Source organism: Aquarana catesbeiana, linkage group LG05, assembly GCF_042186555.1.
Source record: "Aquarana catesbeiana isolate 2022-GZ linkage group LG05, ASM4218655v1, whole genome shotgun sequence".
NCBI classification, from domain to species: domain Eukaryota; kingdom Metazoa; phylum Chordata; class Amphibia; order Anura; family Ranidae; genus Aquarana; species Aquarana catesbeiana.
Window position 1 is genome coordinate 11263403 of NC_133328.1, and position 23902 is coordinate 11287304.

Genomic DNA, 23902 nt, shown 5'->3' on the forward strand with positions numbered 1-23902 from the left:
GACATGGATTACTGGAACCATGTCCTGTGGTCTGATGAGACCAAGATAAACTTATTTGGTTCAGATGGTGACAAGCGTGTGTGGGGGCAACCAGGTGAGGAGCACAAAGACAAGTGTGTCTTGTCTACAGTCAAGCACGGTGGTGGGAGTGTCATGGTCTGGGGCTGCATGAGTGCTGCCGGCACTGGGGAGCTACAGATCATTGAGGGAACCATGAATGCCAACATGTACTGTGACATACTGAAGCAGAGCATGATCCCCTCCCTTCAGAGACTGGACCGCAGGGCAGTATTCCAACATGATAACAACCCCAAACACACCTCCAAGATGACCACTGCCTTGCTAAAGAAGCTGATAGTAAAGGTGATGGACTGGCCAAGCATGTCTCCAGACCTAAACCCTATTGATCATCTGTGGGACATCCTCAAATGGAAGGTGGAGGAGCACAAGGTCTCTAACATCCACCAGCTCTGTGATGTCGTCATGGAGGAGGGGAAGAGGACTCCAGTGACAACCTGTGAAGCTCTGGTGAACTCCATGCCCAAGAGGGTTAAGGCAGTGCTGGAAGATAATGGTGGCCACACAAAATATTGACACTTTGGGCCCAATTTGGACATTTTCACTTAGGGGTGTACTCACTTTTGTTGCCAGCGGTTTAGACATTAATGGCTGTGTGTTGAGTTATTTTGAGGGGACAGCAAATTTACACTGTTATACAAGCTGTACACTCACTACTTTACATTGTAGCAAAGTGTCATTTCTTCAGTGTTGTCACATGAAAAGATAGAAGAAAAGATTTACAAAAATGTGAGGGGTGTACTCACTTTTGTGAGATACTGTGTATATAGATTGTTTTTCTTGGGACAGAAATAAATGCTGCTGCCTTGATCCCCAAGAGTCAGAGAGAGGGCTCTTTGGAGATGTAGTTCTGGGGGGGTGTCTATGTTAATAGGAACTGACCTGCCAATAACTTCTCCTGCAAGAATTTAAAGTGATTGTAAAAGGCAAGATTTTAATTTTTTTAAAAACAACACGCTCCCTCCCCACTGGCTGTGACTGACAGCAGAGGGAGCCAATGGCTCCTGCTGCTGTGTCTGAGCCAATGAGGAGAGAGAGCAGAGAGACCTTCTGTTCTTGTGCACATCACTGGATTGTGATCAGGCTCAGGTAAGTATAAAGGAGGGGGGAGGGATGGGGGAGGTGCATTAACCCCTTGCTGACCATCGCGCAACGATATATGTCGTCACAATGGCACGGCTGGGCAAATGGGCGTACAGGTACGTCCCCTTTAAGATGCAGCATTGTGGGTGAGCTGCGTGCTCCGAGACCGCCGGTCCCGCAGACTCGATGTCCGCCGGGTGCACGCGATCGTGTCATGGAGTGGAAAGAACGGGGAGATGTAAACAAGGCATTTCCCTGTTCTGTCTTGTGACATGACAGAGATCTACTGCTCCCTATCATCGGGAGCAGTGATCCCTGTCATGTCAGTGGAAGCCCATCCCCCCCCACAGTTAGAATCACTCCCTAGGACACACTTAACCCCTTGATCGCCCCCTAGTGTTTAACCCCTTTCCCTGCCATTGTAATTTACACAGTAATCAATGCATTTTTATAGCACTGATTGCTGTATAAATGACATTGGTCCCAAAAATATGTCAAACGTGTCCGATAGTGTCCACAATAATGTCGCAGTCCCGAAAAAAAAAAAAAAAAAAAAAATCGCCGATCAACGCCATTACTAATAAAAAATTTTTTAATAAAAATGCCATAAATCTATCCCCTATTTTGTAGACGCTATAACTTTTGGGCAAACCAATCAATATACACTTATTGCGATTTTTTTCCCCAAAAATATGTAGAAGAATACATATCGCCTAAACCAAGGAAAAAAATGTTTTTTTATAAATTTTTGGGGGATATTTATTATAGCAAAAAGTATAAAATATTGCGTTTTTTTCAAAATTGTCGCTCTTTTTTGTTTATATCGCAAAAAATAAAAAAACCCGCAGAGTTGAGAGTCGTATTTTAGTCATCTCAATTGTTTTAGTTTTAGTCGTATTTTAGTTGACTAAAATAGTATTCATTTAGTCGACAAAATTAACACTGGTTACATCCCTTGCCCGCCGCTGTCATCTCCTCTTTGGTTACTCCAGGGTGCGGGGTTTTCGGCCTCTTGATTGGCTGGTAGGGGGTCTTCGTCATACCACACATGTGCACAGGAGTCAGTCATTCCGACAGAGCTGGAGTGTTCAGGAATGCACACAACTCCTAAGCAAGTGCAGAAGTCAGATATCCCTGGACACAGGGGCCATGCCGGCGATGTAAACTGAGCTGTACATGCCCGGCTCAGTGTAAATTTATTAGAAGACCACAAGCAGGCAGGTAAGTGTGTCTTAGAAGAGACATGCTACGTCTTTTCTGCCATAAAGAGCTGCCTGGTCACAGTTTTTTAAAATCTTAGCTTTAGATTTGCTTTAAAAGCACCCAGTGGCTGGCAGAGAGGAATATACACAGCTAAAGGGATGTCAGGAATGTGTTCTTTCTTATAATGCTTTTGAAAAAAAAAGATCTGAAGCAGAGTGCTGTGACATTTACAGGAGCCTGCTGGCCCCTCCCAGCAAAGTCAAAGACCCGCATACAGACCTAAGGATGACATCACTGGGTCCTAAAAGAGGTGAAGAAGTATTGCTGGCTGCTGTCATCTTCTCCCTGGCTGCACCCGGGTGCCAGGTTTTCGGCCTCTTGATTGACTGGTGAGGGAATGACCTCATCTCACGCATGCGCACAGGAGTCAGGCATTCCCAGATAGGTGGAGCATGCCAGGAATGCAAGCTGAGCTGTGCATGAGCAGCTCAAGGTACATTCATTAGAAGACAGCACAGGCAGGTAAGTGTGTCTTACTGCAGAAGAGACATCCTAGCCCAGCGATGGTGAACCTTGGCACCCCCAGATGTTTTGGAACTACATTTCCCATGATGCTCAACTACACTGCAGAGTGCATGAGCATCATGGGAAATGTAGTTCCAAAACATCTGGGGGTGCCAAGGTTCCCCATCACTGTCCTATGTCTTTTCTGCAATACAGAGCTACCTGCTCATCGTTTTTTTTTTTTTTTTTTAAATGTTAGCTTTAGTTCTGCTGTAAAGCACCCAGTGGCTGGCGGAGAGGAACATGCACATCTAAAGGGACGCCAGGGATGCGTTCTTTCATATAACGCTTTTGAAAGAAGATCTGAAGCAGGTTGCTATGACATTTAAGGGGGGGGGGCCTCCCAGCAAACTCAAAGACCTGCATACAGATCTAACGATGACATCACTGGGTCTCAAAAGAGGTATTTCTTTATAATTAAAAAAAAAAAAAAACTAGATTGGAAAATTTTTATTGCTCATTGTAAATGAATACATTACACTTCAGCTTTAAATTGCAATGCTGTTCACAGCTACAGCTCAATTAAAATGTGCTTGTACATGTATTTATTTGCAGATCATTTACATTAAACGTAATTAAAAGATATATTTTTTTCTATAATGACTATGATACAGTGGGGGGGGGGGGATAATGATTTGAGTAAGTTGTGTAAGTTTGCCCATCTACAAACAAATGAAGGGTCTATAATTTTTATCATAGGTGTATTTTATATGATAGAGACAGAATATCAACCAAAAATCCAGAAAAAAACACATAAAATAAAAAAAGTTATAAATGGAGTTGCAGTTCAGTAAATAAAATAATTATTTGATCCCCAAGCAAAACCATAATTCTAAAATCCAAAGATCTGTCAGAGGACGTCGGGGAGAAGATTGTGGACCTTCACAAGGCTGGAATGGGCTACAAGACCCTCAGCAAGAAGTTTGGTGAGAAGAAGACAACTGATGGAGCGATTATTCGCAAATGGGAGAAACTCAAAACAACTAAAACATGCGCAATTCGTTTCGTTCCAAATTCGTTTTTAGATGAAAATTTGACAAATTCGTTAATTCGAAATTATTCCAACTAACGAAAACCCGCTTAACCAATTTTTCCAAAAACGAAAGTTTGGAAGATCTGAAAATAAGAATGAAGATCTGAAAATCCAAAATAATAACTAACTATGAAATTATAGGTATTGGAATTTCCTTTCAAATTTGGCTGTTAGTGAACGTAACGAGTACGAATTTATCTGAAGTTACGAATTATCCGAAATAACGAATGCCGCATCTAAACAAATGGAATGGAACAAATCAATAATAAATAATAATAATAAAAAGGTTTTATGATTATTATTATTGTTAGTTATTATTAGATTGTTACGTTCCATTTGTTTCGATGCGGCATTCGTTATTTCAGATAATTCCTAACTTAATACCATATATGGAACGTAGCGAATATGAATTTATCCGAAGATACAAAATAATGAATGCCGCATCTAACCGGATGGAACGCAACGAATACAAATTTATTCAAAGTTACAAATTATCCGAAATAACGAATGCCACATATAAATGAATGAAACGTAATTAAAAAAAAAAATAAGTTTTTATTATTATTTTATTTTTATTTTTTTACTATTTAATTTTTTACAAGGTTTTTCATGTTATACAGAAACAGAAAAGTAAATATGTAGTAACATGGTCAGCAACTCACAAGGGAGTTTAAATTATTATTTTTTTATTATTAATAATTTGTTGCGTTCCATTCGTTTACATGCGGCATTCATTATTTCGTATCTTCGGATAAATTCATATTTATTACATTCCATTTGTTTAGATGCAGCATTTGTTATTTTGGATGATTCGTAACTTTGGATAAATTTGTATGCAATCCATTCACTAACAACCAAATTTGAAAGGAAATTCCAATATCTATAAGTTAAAGGGGTTGTGTACCGTTGTGTTTTTTTCACCTTAATGCATCCTACGGTGAGAAAACACCTGGCAGTGACCGGCCCCCCAGCCCCCCCCTGTTTTACTTACCCGAGCCCTGGAACTTGCCCCGACGGGGACGCGCTGTCTCTCTGCCCGGGGGGGGGGGGGGTTCTCGGTTCTTGATGGGATAAATTGATAACAGTGCAGCCATTGGCTCCCGAATCAATCAAATCCAATGACGCGGGCGCCGGGGGGGGGCGGGGCCAAGTGATACATTCAGCATCTATGGACGCCGAATGCTGGACTCGGGAGCGCGCCCGCAAGTTGACCCTCTCAGGAGAGCGCTTTTCCTAGGGGGGTTATCTCATGTAGGGAGGAGCTGCGAGAGCCGCCGGGGGACCCCAGAAGAGGAGGATTGGGGGCCACTCTGTGCAAAACGAGCTGCACAGTGGAAGTAAGTATAACAAAAAACAAAAAAAAAAAAAAAGGAACCCTTACAATCACTTTAATAGTTTTTATTTCGGATTTTCGAATTTGCGTTCTTTTGAATTTTCGTTCTGGTTTTAGAATTTCGGATTTTTACGAACCCGCATCTAAAGGAATGGAGGTTACGAATTTATTTGAAATTTTGAACATAACGAATGACACGAAAAACTAAAAAAAAAAAACCAAAAATGAATGAAACTAAAATGAACAAATTTTTCAGAAGTGCACATGTCCAAAAATAACCATCAATCGCCCTCAGTCCAGGTAAGATTTCACCTCATGGGGTGAGCATGGTTATGAGAAAAGTGAGGGATCCGCCCAGAGGAGGAGCTTGGAGGAGGAGGAGCTTGTGAATGATCTCCAGGCAGTTGGTACCTCAGTCACCAAACAATCCATTGGTATCACAATACTCCGCCATGGGCTAAAAGGCTGCAGCACCCGCAGGGTCCTCCTCCTCAAGAGATCACATGTACAGGACCATCTGAAGTCTGCCAATGAACATCTAAATGATTCTGAGAGGGATCGGGAGAAGTAGACATGTGCACTACCAAAAAATCCCTTTGTTTTAGCTTCATTTGTTTTTTTTTTTGTTTTTTATTCGGGTCATTCATTATGATCGAAATTCGTTATTTCAAATAAATTCGTAACTTCGGTAAAATTTGAATTAGTTATGTTCCATTTCATTCATTTAGATGCGGTATTCGTGAATTCGAAAATTCATAAAATCGTAAATCCGAATATGCGAAAATCTGAAAATCAATAACTCACTAATAATAACTAATAAATTATAGGTATTTTAATTTCCTTTCAAATCTGGCTGTTAGTGAACGTAACAAATACAAATTTATCCAAAGTTACCAATTATCCGAAATAACGAATGCCGCATCTAAATGAATGGAACGTAACAAATTAATAATAAAAAAAACTGCCTTGTGAGTTACTGACCATGTTACTACATATTTACTTTTCTTTTTTATTATTATTATTATTATTATTATTATTATTAATAATTCATTACGTTCCATTCGTTTAAATGTGGCATTCGTTATTTTGGATCATTCGTAACTTCGGATAAATTTGTAACAGCCAACTTTGAAAGGAAATTCCAATACTTATAATTTAATAGCTAATTATTATAAAAGTAACAGTAGTTAGTTACTATTTTTGGATTTTCGAATTTTTGAATTTTCATTCTTATTTTCGAATGTTCAAATTTTTGAATTTACGAATTTTCGGAAAAATGTATTAAACGGGTTTTTGTTAATTCGAATATTTCCGAATGAACGAATTTGTCTGAATTTTGGCAAAAAAAAAGTAACGAATACAAATTTATCTGAAGTTACGAATTATCTGAAATAACGAATGCCGCATCTAAACAAATGGAACGTAACGATCTAATAACAATAAATAACAATAATAATAAAACCTTTTTATTATTATTATTTATTATTAATTTGTTCCATTCCATTTGTTTAGATGCGGCATTCGTTATTTCGGATAATTCGTAACTTCAGATAAATTTGTATTCGTTACTTTCACAAATAGCCAAATTTGAAAGGAAATTCCAATACTTATAATTTAATAGTTATTTATTATTAGTTAGTTATTTTTTTCAAAATTTTATTGATTTTCTTTTTTTTCAGATTTTCGAATTTTCAGATTTTCGAATTTTTGAATTTCCGAATTCCGAAAATCCGAAAATTCGGAATGATCGGAATTTGAAAATTTTTGGAATGATCAGAATTCGAAAATTCGTAATTTGAAAATTCGGAAATCCGAAAATTGGGAAATTTGAAAATCCCAATTTTCGGATTTCTGAATTTTCGAATTTCCAAAAAAAGCAAAAAAAAACGAATGAAATGAAAACGAACACATTTTTTGTCAGTGCACATGTCTACCATGTACTGTAAAATCTTGGATGAGACCCTTCTTCCCTCGGTCAGAACACTGAAGATGGGTCATAGATGGGTCTTCCAGCATGACAATGACCCAAAACATACCACTAAGGCAACAAAGAAGTGGCTCAAGAAAGAAGCACATTAAGGTCATGGAGTGGCCTAGCTAGTCTCCAGACCTTCATCCTATAGAAAATATATAGAGGGAGCTGAAACTTCAAGTTGCCAGGAGACAGCCAAGAAACCTTAAATGATAGACCATGTACTTTCTTTGTAAGTGGGGCAAACTTACACAATCTGCGGGGGATCAAATAATTATACCCCCCCACTGTATATATACTTCATATGATTGGTGATTACCGGCTAGAGCCACCTTGTCGTCTTCTACTTTCCTCCTGAGGTGTCGAATCTCAAACTCTTTTTCTTTCAGAAGTTTGTGCAATCGTCCGTTTTCATCCTGAAGTTCTCGTAACTGTCCCTCCAACTGTTGGTTCTCGTCCTCCAGGAGCCTGTCCCAAGGGAAGAACTCTGTCATTAGATCCCGAGCAACAGTACAATGTCTTCCTATCAACTGCTCAGAGGCTGGAAGAACGGGATGTTCCCATTGGATACTCCTCTCCCCGTCACTCTGTTCTCTCCGCTCTCTGCATCTGTCAGCATGTTCCTTCTTAGCAGATTACATTGCAAAAAAAAAAAAAAATACATTTAGTGAAATTCTTTAGAGCCCTTGCACACTGGGGCGGGGGGCGGCGTCGGCGGTAAAACACCGCTATTATTAGCGGCGTTTCACCGTCGGTATGCGGCCGCTAGCGGGGGCGGTTTTACCCCCCCGCTAGCGGCCGAGAAAGGGTTCAAAACCACCGCAAAGCACCTCTGCAGAGGCGCTTTGCCGGCGGTATAGCCGCGCCGTCCCATTGTTTTCAATGGGCAGGAGCGGTGAAGGAGCAGTATACACTCCGCTCCTTCACCGCTCCGAAGATGCTGCTAGCAGGACTTTTTTCCCGTCCTGCCAGCGCACCGCTCCAGTGTGAGAGCCCTCGGGGCTTTCACACTGGAATGAAAGCAGCGGCACTTTCGGGTCTATTTGCAGGCACTATTATTAGCGCAATATCGCCTGCAAACCGCCCCAGTGTGAAAGGGCTCTAAACCACTTCAACACCGACCCAATTCTTCTCACATAGACCTAAAAATCTACAGATCAGGGTAAAGGGCCAATGACAGCTTCCCCTTACCACGTGATCGCTCCGTCCAATCACAGACTGATACGTTTTCAACAAACCGGAGCATTTCCGATTCAGCTCCTCCCCTCTCCTCGCACCAATCAGTAGTGTGTGAGGAGAGGAGGGAGGCGGGACAGCACCGATGTGGGCGGGATCTGAAGTTCCCACAGTGCTGATCTGTGCCTAGTCATGGCTCATCCATCCCCATCCATCGATTTCGGAAGATGGTTATAATCATTCTATTCTATTGTTTGTTTTTTTTCTATTCTATTATTTTCTAGTCAATTCTATTCTTATATTTTCTATTATATTCTAATCAAATTTTTGGAAATGGTTATATTTATTTTATTCTGTTCTATTCTATTTTATTCTATAGTTTTTTTAATTCTATCCTATTCTTTTCAGATTTGAATTTATTCTATTCGAATTTCAGACAGGTTATATTCTATTATATTCTATTCTATCCTTTTTTCTATTCTTTTCTATTTTGAAATTCGAATTTCAGAAGATGGTTACATTATATTTTATTCTATTCTATTTTTATTCTATTCCTTTATTTTCTATTACATTTGTATGTGTTCTTTTTCCTATTCTATTTTATTATATTCCTTTTTTTCTACTGTTTTATTTTGTATTCTATTTTATTCTATTCCTTTATTTTCTATTCTATTTTATTCTGTTTTTATTTTCATTTTTTTTCTATTCTTTTATTTTCTATTCTGTTTTAATTTATTATATTCTATTCTTTTTTATTTTATTCTAATTCAAATTTATTCTATTTGAAATTCGAATTTCAGAAGATGGTTACATTATATTTTATTCTATTCTATATTTTATTCTATTCCTTTATTTTCTATCCCATTGTATTCTGTTCTTTTTCTATTCTATTCCTATATTTTCTTTTCTATTTTATACTGTTCTTTTATTTTCTATTTTTTTCTATCCTTTTATTTTCTATTCTATTTTATTCTATTCTCATCCTTTATTTTCTATTCTATTTTATTCTATTATATTCCTTTATTTTCTATTCTATTTTATTCTATTATATTCCTTTATTTTCTAATCTATTTTATTCTGTTCTTTCATTTTGTTTTTTCTATTCTTTTATTTTCTATTCTTTTCGGTTTTACTCTATTCTATTCTTTTCTATTCTATTTTATTCTCTTTGTAAATTCGAATTCGATACAAAAAGGATTCAAATTCGAATTCAACTCAAAAACGATTTGGATTTGATTGGAAAACTATTTGAATTTCATCTGAAATTTTGTTTCGTTATTTCGGATTTGTTTAAATTCGTTACTATTGTAATTTGGAGATTTGGATACGTCCGATTTTCCGAATAACTAAAAAGATTTGTCCGAATTTCAATTTGGAACGAAACGAACCGCACGTGTCTATGATCGACATCCCTTGTGACAGCATGGGGCCGGGACAGGTGCTCTTTATAGGGAGGTCTGGGATATATTAGACCCCGGATCTCACTTTTGCCCTCCAAAGCATCAGATCAAATTGGCTTAGATCGCAGGGGTCTCAAACTGGCTGCCCTCCAGACTGTTGCGAAACTACAAGTCCCCTCATGCCTCTGCCTGTGGGAGGAGTCATGCTTGTAACGGTCATCCTTGCAATGCCTCATGGGACTTGTAGTTTCACAACAGCTGGAGGGCCGTCAGTTTGAGACCCCCTGGATTAGATGCTTGTTCAGGCCGGTAACGGCTTGTGCTCATAAGACCGAAAACTAGAAGTGGCGAAGTCCTGGTCACTTCCAGGTTATGATGTCACATAGTGGGAGGAGCAACAGCAGTCCTCCGCACTGTTTCTCAAGAACCGGATGGTGGTAGTGGGGGGGGGGCAGTAAAAGTAATCCAGCAGCTTCTTATTCGCTAGGAATTCTTTTACACTGATAGGAATCGCCGGCCTTAAAAAAAAAAAATGAAATGTTACTCCATGTTCTAAATTACAGTTGTAAATTATATTTCAGACGGACAGTCTGTTGCCAGGCAGATTAGACTTTTTTTTTAAATAATCTACCTAGCAACAGCAGAGAAAGAGCTATATTCCCCTTCTCATCCGAGGACGTACCGGTACGTCGCTGGTCGGCAAGTAGTTAAAGCAGGGGTCTCAAACTGATGGCCCTCCAGCTGTTGTGAAACTACAAGTCCCATGAGGCATTGCAAGGCTGAAAGTTACATGTATGGCTCCCACAGGCAGAGGCATGATGGGACTTGTAGTTTCGCAACAGCTGGAGGGCCACCAGTTTGAGACCCCTGATTTAAAGCATATCTAAAGCACAAAAATAGAATACACTCGCACCTACCGGTCCTTAGATGTGGTGGCTGCATTTGTTTTCTTTTTCAGATTTCTTTTCCCTTATTATATCTTGTGATCCTGCCATTAACACACCTCCTGTACCTGGATCACCATGCTCACTCACTGTACTACATCTATGGAGGGAGCCATAGTGATCACACAGGTGGTACCTCAAAACACATCTGTCTTTTTTTTTTATTGCGATTAAAACTAGGGCTGGGAAGCTAACACTGATTCTGCTCTCGTTCGGCTCACAGGAAGTGACGAGGACGAAACATTTCTGGCAGATATTTTCAGGACTTGCTAAAACTATTGCCTGAAAAAGATAAAAACAAATAACCTACGCAGCCACCATTGTTTTTGGGTTGATTCACGCTTTATCCTCTGATGGCAGTTTTATCATGTGTCCACAAGATGGTGCTAGAGCTCCACAGACTGATAAATATCTAGTTTACAACTCTTATATACTTTATTATGGAAAGGATGGAAAGGCTTCACACGTATATCTGGGGGCAGTGCGGCTGGTGCTCTATTTTTTTTGGGGGGGGGGGGGGGGGGGGGGGGGGAACCCCCATAGGTCTGCACTTACCCCATCCAGGTCGCGGTCGCCTTCTCTTCTCAATCTGGTCTTAAGACCCGCTTCCTGTCCTGATTGGCCAGGAGGAGAAGCAGGAAGACCATAGTGAATGTTGGTTCGCTAATGTCACAAGTGGGTGGGCTCGGTGAGTGAGCCCACCCTTTTTTAAGCCAATTAGAGCCTCAGGCTAATCATGTGCTTAAAAAAAATTAAAAAGCTCGTAGGAATCTATACGTCCGGTGCCCCGCATGGAGATTAGGGGGGCGGTGCCCCTTATGGACCATCCGCCGCTGTCTGGGGGTAACACTTGTGAAATCGCAGACTTGCACAGAATTAGGGCTACACTGCAACTATACTACCAACCCACAGTGGATAAAACCCAAAATTATCCACTTGACCCCCCAGGCCTTTTTTTGGTACTTTTTTTACATGCATCAGTATTTTTTGCTAGAAAACCTCCCCAAGCATTATATATATATTATATTATTTTTTTTTTTAAGCAGAGGCCCTACAGAATAAATTGGTGGGTTTTGCATTTTTTTATGTCACACAGTATTTGTGCAGCGGTATTTTTAACCACAATTTTTGGGTAAAATTACACTTGAATTTTAATGCAAAAAACACAATACATAACCCAATTTTTTCATAAAATATAAAAGATTTTACGCCGACTAAATAGATACCCGACATGTAGGAGGTCTGGTGCTAGAATTACTGCCTATAATCTGATGTTTGCAGTGATACCGCACATGTGTGGGACAATCGCTGTTTGCGATGCGGGACCAACGGGGGGACTTTAATTATTTTTAATTTTTTTATTATTCATTTTTACACAGTTGCATTCAGTTTTATTTATTTTTTATCACTTTTATTGCTGTAAACATCCTTCTGACAGTAAAAGGGCCCTTTCACACTTTAGCTCTAGAAATAGCCTCTGCACACTGGGGGGCGGTGCTCTTGCGGGACGTTCTGAAAAGTCCTTCAAGCAGCATCTTTGGGGCGATTTGGGGGCGCTGTATTTAGCACTCCCAAAATGCCCTGCCCTTCGGAATGAATGGGCAGCGCTTTCAAAGCAGGACTTTTTACCCTTTTTTTGGGGTAAAAAAGCACCCTGCTAGCGACCGAACGGCGCTTTAACGATAACGGCCGGCGCTTTCAGTGTGAAGACCTTTGCCCTTAAAACCATTCAAAACACCAAGATCTGTGTTTTTAAATGCTTTCGATTTTTTTTTAAATGGCGCCATTGACATCGGAGTAAATCGGAAGTGATGTCAGCTTTTGAGTTACCATAGCGGACAACCGATCAAAGCCTAAAAGACGAAGTTGCACCAAGTAAATAGATACCCAACGTGTCAACCCTGAACCACTTCCTGCCCGCCCACCGTCAAATGACAGAGGAGCGGCTCTCGTTCTGGGAGGACGTCATAGGACGGCACGCCCGTAGGGGCGCGCGGCGATTGTGGGCACACTGTGTTGCTAGGACACGCTGCGACCCCGATCTCTGTAAAGAGCCGATGACGTGGCTCTTTAACCATGTGATCGGCTGTGTCCAATCACCATCAATGTGGAAGTGACGTTAATCGGCTCTCTTCGCCTCAGACTAACAGTGCGTGGCGAGGAGTGTCAGCGATCAGCGATATCTCCTCGCAGGGGAGCCCAGGGCATGTAATTGGGGCACTGATCATCAGTGCCCAGATTACAGGAAAGCCCCAGAAGTGCCCATTAGTGCCACCAATCAGTGCCCATCAGGGACACCGATCAGTGCCCATTAGTGATGCCAGTCAGTGCAGCCCTTCAATGCCACCTATCAGTGCCCATTAGTGCGGCATATTAGTGCCTCCCCACCAGTGCCACCTCCTTAGTGCAGCCCATCAGTGAATACAGTGGAACCTTGGATTATGAGCATAATCCGTTCCAGAAGAATGCTTGTAATCCAAAGCACTCGCATATCAAAGCGAGTTTCCCCATAGAAGTCAATGGAAAGGAAGATAATTCGCTCCGCATTGACTTCTATTGCATGCAATACCGCATGTGGCCAGAGGTGGGGGGGGCGCTGGAGAGCCTCGGAAATACTCGGGGACAGCTCGGCTGAACTCGGAAAGGCTCGGGAACAGAGTATTTCCGAGTGTTTCCGAGTATTTCTGAACAGCTCCGAACTGTTCCGAGTGTCCACGGCACCCCCGCACCTCTGGCCAAATGCGGTACTGCACACCCCATTAGCTTGAATCCTGCTTGTTTTGTGAGACAACACTTGCAATCCGTATCAGAATTAAAAAAAAAAAATGTGCTCGTCTTTCAAAACACTCGTTAACCACGTTACTCGAAAAAAAAAATTTTTATGGTAAAAAATAAAAACCCCGGAAGTGATCAAATACCACCAAAAGAAAGCTCTATTTGTGGGGGAAAAAAATGATAAAAATGTCATATGTGTACAGTGTAGTATGACCGCGCAATTGTCATTCAAAGTGCGACAGCGCTGAAAGCTGAAAATTGGACTGGACAGGAAGGGGGTGAAAGTGCCCGGTATTGAAGTCGTTAAATTGGCGTGCGCCCATGAAATGGCGACAAACTTCAGTACCCTATATTTTCTGCATTACAATTTTTTCCGGGCCATGCTGGCCGGGGACACAGAAGCGACATTTAACACGCCGTTTCTGGGTCAGCAACAAAAAGGGGAGGAGTTTGAACATGTATTCCCTCCCCTCTACCCAGCGGAACCCGCCATGTTGGTTTCTGGTCTGCAGATGGGGAAGCGGAGCCCGAGATACAATGGCGGGGGATGAACAGGCTAGGGGGATGTCACCTTTTCCCCAGATCGCTGGAGGAGTCCCGGTCCAATTGGAGCAGATCTAGCTGGTCCTGAACCCCAAACGCGTCGGCTCTGCTCTGCTCCTTGTCGCTCTGCTTCTCCTTCTTCCTCTCCATCAGTCTTTGTAGACGTTTCTGTTGCTGCTCCTGGAGCGCCTTGAACTGCTGCCGCAGGTTTTCATTTATCATGGCGTCAGATTCCATGGTGACCTGGAAGACAAGAAAACCCAACAGAACCCTCGTTATATACTGATATCTATGGGCCCCCCAACACCCGCACTGCTCAGATGGAACCCGCAGCGGTCTGGCTGGGAAATCCCTGAGGAGCAGATCTGGGGGGGCTCTCCTGGGTATGGCACTAAATAGATTTTCGTGAATTATTTTTCCATTTAGTGGGGGGATAACCTCAGGGACATGTGACCCCGGGACCTCCCACAACAGGATGTGATGAGTTTGTTTGGTGAGGTTATGGTAATTGGATGTGGGATCTATAGAGCAGGTTGTCCATGAAGACTTCTACTGGATCCTGGTGTAGTATGCGGATGTCTGTGTAGTGCAGAACCAGACCTCGTCTGCCACAACCCCGGCAAACAGACGACACAAGAAGTCTCAAGAGACGGAGGCGTGTTCTTCAGCGAGCGCGGCGTATATCTAAATCCCTGCAAGACTTCATCCTCTACAAATCTGCCCTTCTAATATACAACTTCTGCCTCCACACTGCTAAACAAACCTACTACAACACTCTCATCAAAACCCTCTCGTCCAAACCTCGTCAACTCTTTTCTACCCTTAATTCCTTACTTCACCCCCCCACTGCCCCCACCCACCAACTTGCTTACCGCTCAACAGATTGCCAACCTTTTCAAAAGCAAAATCGACACAATTCGCATGGAGATATCCAACATTCAACTTCCTCCCTTACCCAACACATCGGGTCCACCACCGCACTCAATACTCTCCTCCTGCTGCCCAGTTACCACCGATGAAGTTGATAAACTCCTCTCCATGGCCCACCTCACCACCTGTCCCCTCACAATTACTGAGACCACCTTCCCGCTCCATCCTAAACTCCTCAACCCACATCTTCAACCTCTCCCTCTTCTCCGGCACCTTTCCTTCCCCGTCCAAACATGCACTGGTTACCCTCATACTTCAAAACCCCTCACTAGACCTCCACCTGTTTGAATAACTTAAGACCTATCTCCCTGCTCCCATTTGCCTCCAAGCTCATCGAACGCGTTGTTCATGACCGAACGAGTCGCTACCTCACTGACAACAACGTTCTCGACCCCCTACAGTCTGGCTTCCGCCCACAACATTCCACTGAAACTGCCCTACTAAAACTCACCAATGACCTACTAACTGCTAAAACCAATGGCCATTACTCCATACTCTAATGTCCTGTACACACGACCGGTTTTGCCCTCAGAATAAACTCTGAAGGTTTTTCATACGGAATTCCGCTCAAGCGGTCTTGCCTACACACGGTCACACCAAAGTCCGACCGTCCAGAATGCGGTGACGTACAACACGTACGACGGGAGTAGAAAAAGGAAGTTCAATAGCCAGTAGCCAATAGCTTCCGTCTCGTACTTGCTTCACAGCATGCGTCGTTTTTGGTCTGTTGGAACAGCATACAGACGAGCGGTTTTCACGATAGGAATTGGTTCTGTCGGGAAAGATTTAGAACATGTTCCATTTCTAGGTCGGTCAGAATTTTCGGGAAAAAAAAGTCCGATGAGGCCTACACACGATCGGAATAGACGATGAAAAGCTTCCGTTGGACTTTTTCTGTTGGATGTTCCGCTCGTGTGTACGCGGCTTTAGGCCTCTCTGCTGCCTTTGACAGAGTTGACCACCTGCTCCTCCTCAGCAAACTACACTCTCTTGGCCTCCATGATTCTGCTTTATCCTGGTTCTCCTCCTACCTATCTCAGAGCACTTTCAGTGTCACCTACAACTCCATCTCCTCCGCTCCCCTTCCTCTTTCTGTTAGGGTACCCCAAGGCTCCGTCCTTGGGCCTCTCCTTTTCTCACTCTATACCTCTTCCCTGGGCCAGTTGATGACCTCCCATGGCTTCCAATACCACCTCTATGCTGATGACACCCAGATCTATCTCTCCACTCCTCAACTCACTCCCTCTATCTCCTCATGAATCTCAAACTTGCTGAATGACATATCGGTATGGATGTCACACCACTTCCTCAAACTCAATCTTTCTAAAACTGAGCTTGTTATATTTCCTCCTTCCCGGTCCCCACCTCATGACCTTACCATTGAAACCCACAACACAACCATTGGTCCCTCCACACATGCCAGAGTCTTGGGTGTAATCCTTGACTCTGACCTCTCCTTCAGCCCCCACATCCAATCACTGGCTAAATCCTGCCGCCTTAACCTCCGCAACATCTCCAGAATTCGACCCTTCCTGACTAATGACACCACAAAGCAACTTATTCACTCCTTGATAATTTCCCGCCTCGACTACTGCAACTCTCTCCTTAATGGCCGACCCTTACACAGGCTCCTCCCCCTTCAGTCTATTATAAATGCTGCTGCTAAGCTAATACACCTCACAAATCGATCCGTGACTGCTGCCCCTCTCTGCCAATCCCTTCACTGGCTTCCCCTACCCCGCCGTGTAAAATTCAAAATGCTAACCATAACTTACAAGGCCATTCACAACATCGCCCCCATCTACATCACCAACCTCATCTGCAGATATCGCCCAAATCGCCCCCTCCACTCCTCCCAGGACCTCCTGCTCTCTAGCTCCCTTGTTACCTCCTCCCATGCTCGCCTTCAGGACTTCCCCAGAGCCTCTCCTCCCATCCTCTGGAATTCCCTGCCCCAGTATGTCCGATCAGCCCCTACCCTGTCCACCTTTAGGAGATCCCTGAAAACTCATTTATTCAGGGAAGCCTATCCCACACCCACATAACTGTCCCTGAGCCACCCCCCCATCAAATCATTCTTTGCAGCTATTACCTTTTGTACCACCACCCCCTCCCTTTAGAATGTAAGCTCTACGAGCCGGGCTCTCCTGTACTTTCTGTATTGTACTGTAATTATGCTGTCCCCCTCTACATTGTAAAGCGCTACGTAAACTGTTGGTGCTAGATAAATCGTGTATAAAAATAATAATAATAATTAGAGGTCGACCGATATATCGGCCGATATTTGGCATTTTTTACTTAATCGGCATCGGCCGATTGTGCTGATAAAGAAGGCTGATTATAACTTCAGCGCGACTTTCAAATGACTTCTGTAATAGAAGTCAATACAAGTTGCCTGAAGTCTTCTGTGAAGCCACTTCTCTCCTCTGGGCAGCCTAATCTGATAAAAGAACCTGAAGAGATACAATGTTTACACTTATCAATGAGCTGAACTCTGTGTGTAGAAGCTCTCAGTTTAACCATTTAAAGACTAAATCTTTTCTGACACTTGTTGCTTACAAGTAAAAATCCTGTATTTTCTGCTAGAAAATCACTTAGAACCCCCAAACATTATATATATATTTTTTAGCAGAGACCCTAGGGAATAAAATAGCGGTTGTTGCAATATGTTATGTCAGACGGTATTTGCGCAGCGGTCTTTCAAGCGCAATTTAAAAAAAAAAATACACTAATAAATTAAAAAAAAAAAACTAAGCAGTAAAGTTAGCCCATTTTTTTTCGTCCAAAAGTTTTGATTACCTGTTTTTATGTATTTAATATTTAAGATATCGTTTTTGGTTTTTTTTTTTTATCTAAATTCTACATACAAGTGAACTGATTGGAGGTTTGTTTTGTTTAATAAGTTTAAATTTTCTGTATCACTTATTACTTAAGGCTGCTTTCACAATGGAGCGGGCATGCGTTGACGGTAAAACGCTGCTAGTTTTAGCGGTGCTTTACCGTCATTTTAGCAGCGCTATTCGGCTGCTAGCGGGGCGCTTATAACTCAGCTAGCGGCCCGAGGAAGGGGTTAAATGCGCCCCTGAAGCGCCGCTGCCAAAACGCTTTGCAGGCGCTTTGGCAGCGGTGCGCATTCATTTCAATGGGCAGGAGTGGTGGAGCAGCGGTATGCACCGCTCCAAAGATGCTGCTAGCAGGACTTTTTTTTTTTAACATCCTGCCAGCGCATCGCCTCAGTGTGACAGCACTCGGGATATCACACTGAGACTGCAGGGGAGCCGTTTTACAGGCGCTATTTTTAGCCCAAAAGCGCCTGAAAAACGCCCCAGTGTGAAAGGGGTCTAACTGTTAGATTTTATGAGATGAAGGGAAAAAAAAAAAAAAAAAATCGGCATCACATATCGGCCATCGGCCACCGCGATTTCTAAATATCGGCATCGGCCAGAGAAAAACCCATATCGGTCGACCTCTAATAATAATAATAGTAGTTTAGTAGTAGTGGTGTAGTCACAGTCAGTGTTGCCAACCATCAGTATTTTTACTGGCAGCCAGTAAAAAACAGGCAATTTTCTCTTGCCAGTAAATGCCAGTAAAAGGAAAAATTTGCCAGTAAAAAAATATGGCTGTGATGTTCGGCTCGGTCCAGAGCCGGCCGAGACCATCTGAGTGCCTGCTACAGTGTGTTTGGGTAGCTCTGGTGGAGGTGGTGCCCGAGACTGTCATGTGATGCCATGGTGCAAGGGAGCCAAGCAGAGCAGCCAGAGCCTCGTGTGTGGGTCTGCAGGACTGGAGCAGGGCAGGTCGGGAGCGGGACTGTCAGTGCTGTTTAGACTGGAGTGGACTGAAGGGACCACCAGGCTTGGCGAGAGAAACTGTCACTGTGACTCAGGACGGGGACGTGTCATGCCGGTGAGAAGTCAGCATCATCTGTGCTGCTGCACACTTCTGTCGTTGTCACTGTGAGAGTCAACTTCATGTGTGTGTGCCTTCCTATTCTAATTCCTTGCCCTTCTGAGTCCTGTCCCTGAGCTACTTACTTACTATATCGAAAATAAAATAAGAAATTTTTTTTTTTTGCCCTAATATCTACCTTAAATCACATTGCTAATTGCATAATGTACTTGTTTGTAACCTAAATACTAAGATTTGCACTTAAAACCGTAATTTTGAAAGTTTTGGAAATGCCAGTAAAAACGTGGCTGTGCCAGGAAATTTTGGGTGTCGTGTCAGTAAATTTCAATCTGGAAGGCTGGCAACACTGGTCACAGTGTAGTAGTGATATGATCACTAACATGTAGTAGAGGAGTAGTAGTAGTAATGGTGAAGTAGTGATATAGTAGTAGTGGTGTAGTAGTAGAAATGGTGTAGTCGCAGTGTAATAGCTATGAAGTAAGGGTGTAGTAGTAGTGGTGGTGGTGCAATGCAGTAGCCATGTAGTAGTAGTAACAGTGTAGTTGTGGTGTAGTAGTAGTAGTGATATAGTCATGGTGTGGTATCAGTGTAGTAGCGGTAGAGTTGTACTAGCTGTGTAGTTACAGTGTGGTGGTAGTGTAGTAGTAATGGTGTAGTCGCAGTGTAGTAGTGGTGTAGTAGTAGTGTAGTAGTAATGGTGTAGTCGCAGTGTAGTAGCGGTGTAGTAGTAGTGTAGTAGTAATGGTGTAGTAGTAGTAATAGTGTAGTCACAGTGTATTAAGAATAGTGTAGTCGCAGTGTAGTAGTAGTAGTCGCAGTGTAGTAGTAATAGTGTAGTCATACTGTAGTAGTAGTAGTAGTGTAGTAGTAATGGTGTAGTCATACTGTAGTAGTAGTAGTAGTGTAGTAGTAATGGTGTAGTCGCAGTGTAATAGCTATGTAGTAACGGTGTAGTAGTAGTAGTTGTGGTGGTGCAGTGTAGTAGTAGTAATAACAGTGTAGTCGTGGTGTAGTAGTAGTAGTGATATAGTCGTGGTGTGGTAGAGGTGTAATAGCTGTGTAGTAGCGGTAGTGTTGTAGTAGCTGTGTAGTCAAAGTAGTGATAGTTTAGATAGTAGTAGCAGTGGTGTAGTAGTAGTAGCGGTGTAGTCGCAGTGTAGTAGTGATACGATCACTATCATGTAGTAGAGGAGTAGTAGTAGTAATGGTAAAGTAGTGATATAGTAGTCATGGTGTAGTAGCAGTGAGGTAGTAGTGATATGATCACTATGTAGTAGAGGAGGAGTAGTAGTAATGGTGAAGTAGTGTTATAGCAGTAGTGGTGTAGTAGAGGTGTAGTAGTAGTGATATGATCACTATCATGTAGTAGAGGAGTAGGAGTAGTAATGGTGAAGTAGTGATATAGTAGAGGAGGAGTAGTAGTGACATGATAGTAGTAGTAGTACAGGGGGTACAGGGTGATCACAGATCTGTCACACATCGCTCAGGCGCGCTCCCGTTACACAGAGAATTGTCAGTGTGCGCGCGCCTCCCAGACTAGTCACGATCAATCGACTCTATTTGGATGATCCAACGCATGCGCAGTACGCACCGGGATGCAGCATTTGTTTCCCCTCTGGACGATCCCCGATGTTACAGAGAAATATCATTAGACGTCCCCAGACCTTCTCTGACACCGGCCATGCTGGGACATGTAGTCCCCCCGGCTCTCCGGTCTCTTACCTCTATTCGGGCTCTCACGGAACTCTATACGAGCTTTCGCCTCCACCAGAACGCGTCACCCAGGCAACCGGCACCATGGAGACGGCGCTGGGATGACCTCATCGCGCTGTCGGCTCCGCCCACTCAGTGTATTACACGCTGTTGACAATGAGCACGCGCAATGCAATCAGATCACAATCCCCTCATGTATGGTCCACCATGACACCCAGTCCAGTCTGTTACATATAAATCTCCCCCTCCTCCACCCCCACTGTGTACACAATACAATACAAGGTGTATAGGACCTCATATGTCAGCCATATCACTTATAGAACCTTCCCTCACCTCACACACTGCTTCCTTCCTCTCAGGTCTCTGGGTGCATTGCCCTCTGGAAAGCATTCTGCGGTGGGTCGCTTATCAGAGGGAGCTTGGACATATGACCTATTTTAACCCCTGAAAGCCCACATGCTGCATTATCCTTATCACTTCACAGCAGCTCTATGTAAAACCCCCAAAAACAATCTATATTTTCTGAAAGCAGAGACCCTGGTGAATAAAACAGTGGTAGATCTATTTTTTATAGCACAATATTAGCGCATCGGTTTATGAATTGCTCAATTTCAGTTAAAAAAAAATTTTTGGGCACACAAACAATATATTCCCCAATGTTTTGATAAAATCTAAAAGATGAGGTTGTGCTGAGCAAACAGATACCTGACATGCCGACCCTTAAGACCCCTTTCACACTGCGGCGGAACGGGCATTAGCGGTAAAGCGCCGATAGTTTTACCGCTGTTATAGCAGGGCTTTTCGGCTAGCAGGGCACTTTGAACATAAAGGGTTAATAGTGTCTGTGTTGCGGCTCTGCCCAAAGCACTTTGCAGGAACTTCGGCAGTGCTGCCCATTCATTTCAATGGTGAAGGAGCGGTGTGTACAGCGCTCCCGCACCGCCCCATAGATGCTGCTTGCAGGACTTTTTTTCCTGTCCCGCAAGTACACCGCCCCAGTGTGAAAGGGGTCTTACATTGCGAAATGGCGACAAACTTCAGTACTCCATATTGTCCATAGGAGGCGCTTTAAAAGCCCCTACAGGTCATCAGTTTAGAGTTAACCGTTCGCCGACCGCACTATGGCCAAATGACAGCTACAGCATTATCTGATAGTTCGGGAACGGCGTCTATTGACATCATTCCAGAACCCTGACCCCCCCCGCACACCAAGGCAGCACGCATCGGGAGCGCTCTGTGATCACAGATCCGAGTTGCTCTGACTGGGCTCCGCACGTCCCCGGCCCTAAAAGCGTAAAAAGAGCACTGCTACTAGATACCCCCAGATTCAGGAACATGCGATGCAGTGGAGAGGAGCGGGAACGGCAAAAAAAAAAAAAAGCCACATGGCTGACCTAGCTGAGCTGGCCCTGAGCCAAAACAGCACTACTACACAGGCTCAAGCTCCTATTCAGTCGGCCACATACACTGGCGATGCAGTGCTCCTTGCCAGATTTTCTGCCCTCCTGCAGCAAGAACTGTCTAAGGCACTGGTCTGGACACCATTGAGTCTAAAACGGATGGAACGGTGAAAAGGGTTAAACAAAATTCAAGAATGATATATTCCCTATAAGACCAACTTGATCAGGCTAATGTCAAAATAGAAGACCTGGAAAATAGGTCAAGGAGGTACAATTTCCGCATTTGGGGCCTCCCTGAATTGGTGGTGGACTTGGAAAATGCTGTACAATCCCTGATGAAAGATCTGATACCCGATATTTCGCATCATCACCTGGAAATAGATAGAGTTCACCGTGCTCTAACAGCGCCTAGGCCTAATGGCTTACCTTTTACTTTTACAAGATCAAGGAGAAGATCATGATGGCGACCAGGACCAAAGGTGAATTATCCCTCCTTGAAAACACAGTCCGGATCTTTTCAGGTATTTCTCAGGTGACGATTCAGAAGCGGAGATCCTTGAAACCATTACTATCTCACCTGATCAATCGTCAAATCAAATATTGATTGTCCTTTCCTTTCCATTTATCTTTTTTCATATACAGGCAAGCCATATTCCTTTACCAACCTCCGATCTGGCGAGGAAACACTTCTGGAACTAGGACTGATCTCAAGAGATGGTCCAGACACTGGTGCTATACCATGGGGGATAAACCCAACAGACTACTAGCGAGAAAAGTGACCCCTTGGCCATTCACTCCGGCCATGCCAAAATTACGTCTGCGAAATGGCCAACTATCCCAAAATCCTAAGTTAATTTTAGAGGAATTCTTCACCTTTTATTCTAAACTCTATGATTCTTCAAGACCTTTCTCCAAAGACAAGGCAGAAGACTTCCGTGATCTCCAGCTTCCTACTGTAGCTCGTGCTCACACGGAGTTAATGGAGGCAGAATATACAGTGGGGGAAATAGTAACCGCTATCAAAATCTCGGGTCATTACTATCGCAAATACACTGAGACCCTGACACCCCATTTGTGCTCGTATTTCAACAAGCTGAGAAAGGGCTCCCCCATACCACCGCATATTTCAGGAAAGGGTCCGTCCGCTAGTAAGATCTATCATTTGGTGTGCAGTACTGAGGTCCACCAGCAGGTGTCTCCTGGCAGTTTGGAACTGGTTATGTCATCGTTGGGCTGCAGTACTGGCGTCCACCAGAGGATGGATTCTGGCAGTGTGGAGCAGACAACACTTCCTGCGCTCAGGTGTTACGTGAGGACAATTACTGGCAGTCTCGAAAATACCTGGCTGATGAGTACTCTCATCGCCTTGACCTTGCTTATCCTGACCCAGTTCCACCTGCGTTCCTGTTACCTTTACCTTACCCTACAGCCCGATCCATCCCCTCCCTGTCCCTCCTCTACTGATCTCCCTGTGTATGACCTTGGCCTGGCTAACGTTTATGTTTCCGGAATATCCCTTGTTCACCTGCTTATCTGCTGTGTATGACCCTGGCCTGGCTTACGTCTGAGATTCTGGTATTGCCCCTTTGCGGTATATACTATTTGTTGTTTGTGGGGTTTTGTTCGGTTGGTTGTGCACTGTTTGTATTTACTTATTTATCACCTATCTTAATAAACATCATTATTCATCTTATATGCATTTCTGGTTATCTCTGTGCGGTCCACACAGTCTGGTCTACTAATTTACTAACAGTATACCAAGGCCTTCCTGACCATACGTGGCTGCATGAGAACAATGCCTTTATTCACGTCATCCCCAAACCAAACAAGGACCTTGGAGATT

At 43.2% G+C, this 23902-nt stretch overlaps 1 protein-coding gene across 2 annotated transcripts in view; it reads right to left on the reverse strand.

Annotated features, from left to right (window-relative positions):
* Positions 1–20794, reverse strand: part of CCDC13 (coiled-coil domain containing 13) — an 87942-nt gene extending 67148 nt beyond the window's left edge. For both annotated transcript variants that reach the window (XM_073629433.1, XM_073629434.1), the window contains exons 1-3: positions 20669–20794; positions 14133–14347; positions 7586–7734 (exon numbers count right to left, since the gene is read on the reverse strand). In XM_073629433.1, the coding sequence (XP_073485534.1) occupies positions 7586–7734; positions 14133–14341 (358 nt within the window). In that variant the 5' untranslated portion in view covers positions 14342–14347; positions 20669–20794. The remainder of the gene's footprint in view (positions 1–7585; positions 7735–14132; positions 14348–20668) is intronic.
* Positions 20795–23902: the final 3108 nt, after the last annotated feature.